This window comes from Haliaeetus leucocephalus, unplaced genomic scaffold (assembly GCF_000737465.1).
Source record: "Haliaeetus leucocephalus isolate CR32 unplaced genomic scaffold, Haliaeetus_leucocephalus-4.0 Scaffold151, whole genome shotgun sequence".
NCBI classification, from domain to species: Eukaryota; Metazoa; Chordata; class Aves; order Accipitriformes; family Accipitridae; genus Haliaeetus; species Haliaeetus leucocephalus.
Window position 1 is genome coordinate 24,952 of NW_010972587.1, and position 7,204 is coordinate 32,155.

A 7,204-nucleotide genomic window follows, 5' to 3' on the forward strand; every position below is an offset into this window, starting at 1 on the left:
GCAAGGACCTCCGCCAGTTCCCTCAGTACTCTTGGATGGATCCCATCGGGTCCCATAGATTTGTGAGTGTCCGGATGGCATAGTAGGTCCCTAACTGTTTCCTCCTGGATTAAGGGGGGTATGTTCTGTTCATCTTTACCTTCCAGCTCGAGGGGTAGAGTACCCTGGGGATAACTGGACTCACTATTAAAGACTGAGGCAAAGGAGGCATTAAGTACCTCGGCCTTTTCCTCATCTCTGGTTGCTACGTTCCCTTCTGTATCCATTAAAGGAAAGATATTGTCCTTGGGATTCTTTTTACTGTTAACATATTTGTAAAAACATTTTTTGTTGTCCCTTACAATAGTGGCCAGACTTAGTTCTAGCTGAGCTTTTGCCGTTCTAATTTTCTCTTTGTATGATCTAACAAGATCCCTGTACTCCTCCCAAGTTGCCTGCCCTTTCCTCCAGAGATGATAAACTATCTTTTTTTTCTTGACTCCTAGCAAAAGCTCCCCGTTCAGCCAGGCCGGTCGTTTTCCTCGGCGGTTTGACTTGTGGCACATGGGAATAGCCTGGTCCTGAGCCATTAAGATTTCCTTCTTAAAGAATGTCCATCCCTCCTGGACCCCTTTGCCCTTCAGGACTGTCTCCCAAGGGACTCTCTCAACCAGTGTCTTGAAGAGGCCAAAGTTTGCCCTCTGGAAGTCCATAGTGGTGGGTTTGCTGACCACCTTCCTTGCCTCACCAAGAATTGAGAATTCTATCATTTCACGGTCGCTAAGCCCAAGATGGCCTCCGACCATCACACCTCCCACCAGTCCTTCCCTGTTCGTAAGCAACAGATCTAGCAAGGCTCCTCCCCTGGTTGGCTCACCCACCAGCTGTGTCAGGAAGTTATCTTGCACACACTCCAGGAACCTCCTAGATTGTTTACTCACTGCTGTTTTGTATTTCCAGCAGATGTCTGGAAAGTTAAAGTCCCCCACGAGGACAAGGGCACACGATTCTGAGACTACTGCCAGCCGCTTGTAGAATGATTCATCTGTCTCTTCAGCCTGGTCGGGTGGTCTATAACAGACTCCCAGCACAATATCTGTCTTATTGGCTTTCCCTCTCATCCTCACCCATAAGCACTCCACCTAGTCATCAGAATCGTGTAGCTCTGTACAGTCAAAACATTCCCTGACATAGAGAGCCACCCCACCACCTCTTCTACCTTGCCTATCCTTTCTGAAGAGCTTGTAGCCATCCATTGCAGCACTCCAGTCATGGGAGTCGTCCCACCATGTTTCCGTGATGGCAACTAAGTCATAGATATATCCTGCTGCACGATGGCTTCCCGCTCCTCCTGTTTATTGCCCGTGCTTCGTGCATTGGCACAGATGCATTTGAGCTGGGTTATCTGTTGCGGAGGATCCACAGGGGACATCACACACAGCCCAATGTGATCAAGTGAAGTTCATTTACTACCACATTTGACACAGTTATATCTCTTGTGCTTGTGCACGCGCCTTATACAATACACTAATTGGTACAATACCCCGGTTCACACGACACTATCTTATCCTCTGTTGGCTGTGCAAGCTTCTTCACGAGGTGTCCAGCAGTTACTTATCTCATTCTTCAGCATCCAGGTGTTGTTTGTCAGGCTCTTCTTATCTTCCTTTTTCCCAGCATACAAGGACACAGCATCCTTGTCTGCTCCAGCACTTTGTAAACTTATGCTTCGTTCCCACCTAACGGCTGGATTGCTCACATGCCTTCGCCCAGCCAAGAAATCCTCAACAGTTATCGAATCCACCCCTAACATCGGCATGCTGCCCCCAGGCTCATCTCTGGTGCACCCAGTTTTATCCCTTACCCCCTTCAAACCTAGTTTAAAGCCCTCTCTATGAGCCCCGCCATCTCATGAGCGAGGATTCTTTTACCTCTTTGAGATAGCTGGACAACATGCATACATAATAACTCTGATGTCAAAAGAAGACATAAATTTTATGGAAAGTCTCTGAAGAGAGTGATGGGGGCAAAGGGAATAAAGACTAACTTTTAGGACAGGACTTGCGCTGGTTTGCTTGTGGGTCTGTGTTTATAGATGTGGATTGGCAACACAGGTGGTTTTAGTCTTAGAATCTGCTGCAGTAAAGATGAAATGGTGCAAAATGTTTTTTCTTTGACATAAAATACATAGTTGTCTAACATATACACTGTTTTTACAGCTACAGAAATTTTCCTGTTGTAGAACCCAGCTGGTCAATGCTACATGATCCAAGATCGTATCTATGTAATTTCTTAGGAACAGTTTATAAGAACTCTTCTAGGGAAACCCTAATGGAAGTTCTGAAGCAGGATGGGCTTGACAAACTTTGCTGGATTGCAGCCAGAGAACAGTAAGACTTCGATTTACTTCATGAAAATATTCAGACTTTTTTGCCTGGTTCATTATTACCAATCCTTTCTTGAGTGTTAAAAAATAGTACAAATAAAGGTGACCAGTCATAATTAAAACAGAGAACATTGCTGAGACTCTTTGTAGAGGTCTTCATAAGTTAACAGCCTTCGTGTTGCTCTATTTTACATAAAGCATATTTTTAAATACATACAGAAATCTCCTATGTATACTAAATATAAAGACCATCTTTTTTTTTCTTATATACATTTGATTATGGTGGGAGAATAACTAGTCTTGCACCTTGTGTGTATTAATATCTTAGTAGAAGAAAAAGCTGTGTTTTGTTGTGTTCTGTATAGGAGAGTGGATTTAATCTATATGACGTGGCTCTTTTTTATTTCAAGTAGGTAGAACAGATCTTTTGACTTTCAGGAATAGGGTTCTGATTGTATTTCTTAATTTTGCCAAGCAACACCTGTAAAATGTTTGATAGCAGGCACAGCAGTGCTTAGGAAGACCTCAGCTAGCCTGATGAAGAATCTTAGGAGATGGGTTGTATCTGTGATATAAGCTCCTATCTCACAGACATTCTGAGGCACTACAGGCAGATGGATTCAGGTTAACGGATTGCTTTACATGCTAACTTTTGAAGAGCAAACCTCTACTGTTTTAATGTATTTGAGGCCCAAAAAAATTCATTTAGAAGTCCATTGAGTGTCTCTTTGTATGTCTATTTCTGAACTGTGCTGTGAAGTAAATTGACATATGCATCATCCAAGTCACGCAGAAGATTTAAAATGGTGTTTCAGTTTGCTTCTTACACTTCTAAGTATTAATAATTTCCTAAAAGGACCATACCTAAAAAGTGTTACAGTCTATTTTTAACAGTGACATTTTCAATAAATTTTTAGAAGACACTTGAATAGTTAAGACTAAAAGTAAAAGCCTCTTGATTGTGTGTATAATATAAAATTCTTACGTTGACAGCATTTTTGGTTTTATAAATAATTGGAATTAAAGCATAGATCTATTTTTAGGTTGCAGCGCCTGTGGGAAAAATGTTAATTTTCAATCCCTTTACTTTCCTAGGTGGCAGCCTCAAGAAACAGATGAAAGTTTCAAAAATTATCAAGATGCCTTGCTGCAGAGTGATTTGACATTGTGCCCAGTGGGAATAAATACAGAATGCTATAGAATTTATGAAGCTTGTTCATATGGATCTCTGCCTGTTATAGAAGATGTAATGACATCGGGTGATTGCGGAAATTCATCAGTGTACCACAGTGCTCCATTACAATTATTAAAAACCATGGGGGCTCCATTTATCTTTATTAAGAACTGGAAAGAGCTTCCTGCTGTTCTAGAGAAAGAAAAAAAAATGAGCTTACAAGAAAAGATTCAGAGGAGAAAAAAGCTTATAGAGTGGTATCGAAACTTCAAAGCATGGATGAGACAGAAATTCATTAATACTTTGGAAAATTCATTTTTGCCAAATGCTAAAGGATAAATTGTCCCTTTTGAAAATCTAGAATAGATGGAAAGTCTAATTTCCATTAACCTTCCAAGAGAGCTTTTATACAAAAGAAATCTCACAAGGCAGATGCATTCCTTTTGAAGTCAACAGAATTGTGCTAGCTTGGGCAAGAGCTACATTTGACCCTTCATCCTTAACAATTTTGAGAGAGGTTGTTGACTTAGCAAGATGGTAGTCTGTAAGGATGACAACAATTTTGTTATCATTTTTACAATTTCCATGTTGGTGTGTGACCTGATAGATTTTTTTTCTTTTTTAGGAGAATATCTTTGAGCATGTGAACTTGTTAAAATCTAACATGAGTACAACAGTTGTGTTTGAAGAAAAGAGAAGAATGGAAGCTGTATGGTACAGGGTAATTTATTACGTAGACTAAAGAAGAGAAGTATGATTATAGCAAAATCACCAAGTTTAGCACAATCATTAAGATGCATCCTGGTAAGTGTTTTGAAAATGTGAACTATTTATTTGATTGACATTTCATTTCTAAGAAAGTGGCCATAAAGCTAATGAAACACTGTGGAATAAAAGTTTATATTTCAAGGTGAAAATAGAGAACTCTTTCTTGAAAATATTTCATAGCAATATATTTCCCTTTAATATCAGATATCAAAATCACTTTCTTTTTGGTCCTGGGACATACCTTTCTGAAGTTCTGCTGCGGGAGCATTCACTACCTGTACTTAGAGCTGCATATTCTGAACACCAGGCCTTAAACATGAATCTGCTTGTAGCTTATCTGATTTTTCAAAATCTGCTGAAACTTGTCAACTCCAAAAGATGGCAGAAGTATAATATTGTGTGTTTATGACACTACCTGTACAACAAACAGTTTCAATGTTTTTTGTTAAATGTAGTCAAAGGGATGTTACTGTTCTTGTACATCAGAAATGAGCGTGTGCTATTATCTTCAGTGTGTGCGGCTGAGCGGTGTTACTGCATACACAACATTGGCATACCAAAGGTGGCGTATTAGCCAGTTTTCTGTCTTTGAACCCATATAGCATGCTGATATTTATTCTCATGCAGGAATTCAAAAGCCAGTGCAGCTGTACTGCTCAGTAATATTCATTTGTGTAACACTACTATCTAGTTCTGGAACATGTCTCATACAAGATCACTTCTGTGGTTTTTTCAGTTTTCTTGGATCCCTTCTGTGTAAAAAACCAAACCAAACCAAAAACCACAAAAATACCCACAAAAACCCAAAGCATACAAAAACACTGGGTTTTAGTTTGCTGACAGTGGATGATATTCACAGTGACAGTGGCTGCTATAGATCTGGAATAAGGTATGTTTCAGAATACCTGGATTTTTAGGATCTGGCATTCCATATACTTTGTAGATACTCTAAGAAGACAAATAATCTGAATTGTATGTCTAACATGAAATTCCTGTGACTATCATCCACTCATTTTATGTGAAGCATCATGCAGTTGCAGTACAATGCAAATGTACTCCATTCAGCTGAGACTGGAAGTACAGCTGTCACAATTGAGCATTGAGTTGAGCCCTGCTTAGAGGTGGACCTTATTAGACCAAATTTACAATAAATTTCCATACTGAGGATCTGAGGTAGCCTTCTGTACAGTAGTACACAGCACTTAGAGGGTTAAAGGAAGCTTGAGTATCTGCAATAGTGTAGTGTCGCTGCTGTCGTTTTCCTCTAGTACAATCTTTCTTTCTACACAAGCTACAAAACTATGGAGCAATAATCTAGAGCGGTGTTTTTCAACCTGTAGTCAGTGGATCCCTTGGCACTCCTGCAGGATTTCAAGGAACTGCAACAAACAGCTGAAAGAAGTCTTTACCAGTCAGCCTAGATTCTTATAAAAGAGGCTGCAGCTCCTAAAAAATTCTAACGGAATGCAAGTCAAAGTCTGAAAAACAGTTCAGTGTGTTACTTTGTCATCAGCAGAAGAAATATGCTGCTATTCATGTGTTCATTTCTAAGTAAACGTCTGAGTTTATTTCCAAACTCATGTGGCAATTATATCTTAAGGGAAGCCAAGACATGCACCAATGTTTTATCAGAATTTCACATCGCAGCTGCTTGCCTGCTCTTGGAGTTCAAAGGGAAGTAATTCGCATTTTATCTATATTTAACCAATTCTTGACACTTTAAATTAATCTGCTTCAGTCCAATAGTAATTGGCGCTAGAAGTTTTTTGTTGTGTTCTATTTCCAGCGCTAATGGAGCAAAGAGAGCAAAACATCTTGAAGCCAAGGAAGGGTTCCTGACACATTAGGCAGGTTGCCAGTATTTTAATTATTTCCTTATTCCACTGTCCAACTTGTGGGAGAGATTGTAGTTCTTCGGTTTTTAATTCCTAATCTTTTCTCATTTGGAAAAATTGTCAACTCCATGCCCTACTTTGATCCAGAGATAAGCAGGACAACAAAAGGGACCTTGGCAAAAAAAGGATGAGACTGAGGGAAGAAAGACGGTGAGGGTTGCAAGATACCAGAGAGGAAGTCTTATCAGTGGTAGAGGAAACTGGTTTCAAAGAAAGGAAGCAGTTAAGCCACTGGTGAAAAAGGTAGTTTATCCCCTGCATGACATGTCCAGGTGGGAGTGGATAGTATCTACCATCAGTGAGAAGTTGAAGAATCAATTCAGTTGTTTAATACTGAGAGAAGAACGCATGCTCTGCTTTTGCAGCTAGCCCTCTGTTTTGAGACTGGGATGGTGAAGTACGGCTTTCTAGAGCACAAAGAAGGACTTGAGGCCTCTTAAAACTGCACATGCTGTCTCCATTGGAGAGGCGGTTCTGCACAGAACCAAACCTGTCTTGAGTCAAGAATGTCAATTGTAACATCTAATGTTCTACAGATTGCCGATTATGCAGTATTTTGCATCATACTTAGATTTGTAAGTGGAATATATAAATCTACCGGTTTCGTTATCGGAGATATTTATTTCCTGCTGATGAAGGCTTCACAAATTAAGCTGGATTGCCTTGCTATAAGAAGAAACAGATCTAGCTTCTCACAGTTTAGTGTAACTCTGTCTCCCCCATAATTCTGAACCCATTAAGAGTGGCTGTGAACACATGGTGTAAACTGTTTAAAAGATCGGCTTCTGGAGAGCAGTATGTCCCCAAAGAAACGTAACCAGTCTTTGTAACTGTTGGTAATCCTGTAGATAAGGAAGTGGCTTGTAAAGGATCTGGCTGTCCATTGCTTACCTTTCTTGGACATTTAAGTTGTGATAGTGTATTTCAATAGTTAGGTTTTCCAGTATTTTTAGATAGTGTCTTTCAGTGACTGAAAGTTATACAAGGAGTCATACAACTAAG

At 39.9% G+C, this 7,204-nt stretch overlaps 1 protein-coding gene across 2 annotated transcripts in view; it reads left to right on the forward strand.

Annotated features, from left to right (window-relative positions):
• The window catches only part of TMEM5 (transmembrane protein 5), a 14,742-nt gene extending 10,292 nt beyond the window's left edge, over window positions 1-4,450 (forward strand). The window contains exons 4-5 of one of the 2 annotated variants that reach the window (XM_010561704.1): window positions 2,199-2,369; window positions 3,461-4,450. In XM_010561704.1, the coding sequence (XP_010560006.1) occupies window positions 2,199-2,369; window positions 3,461-3,878 (589 nt within the window). In that variant the 3' untranslated portion in view covers window positions 3,879-4,450. The remainder of the gene's footprint in view (window positions 1-2,198; window positions 2,370-3,460) is intronic. The other variant, XM_010561705.1, reaches the window with a different exon arrangement.
• Window positions 4,451-7,204: the final 2,754 nt, after the last annotated feature.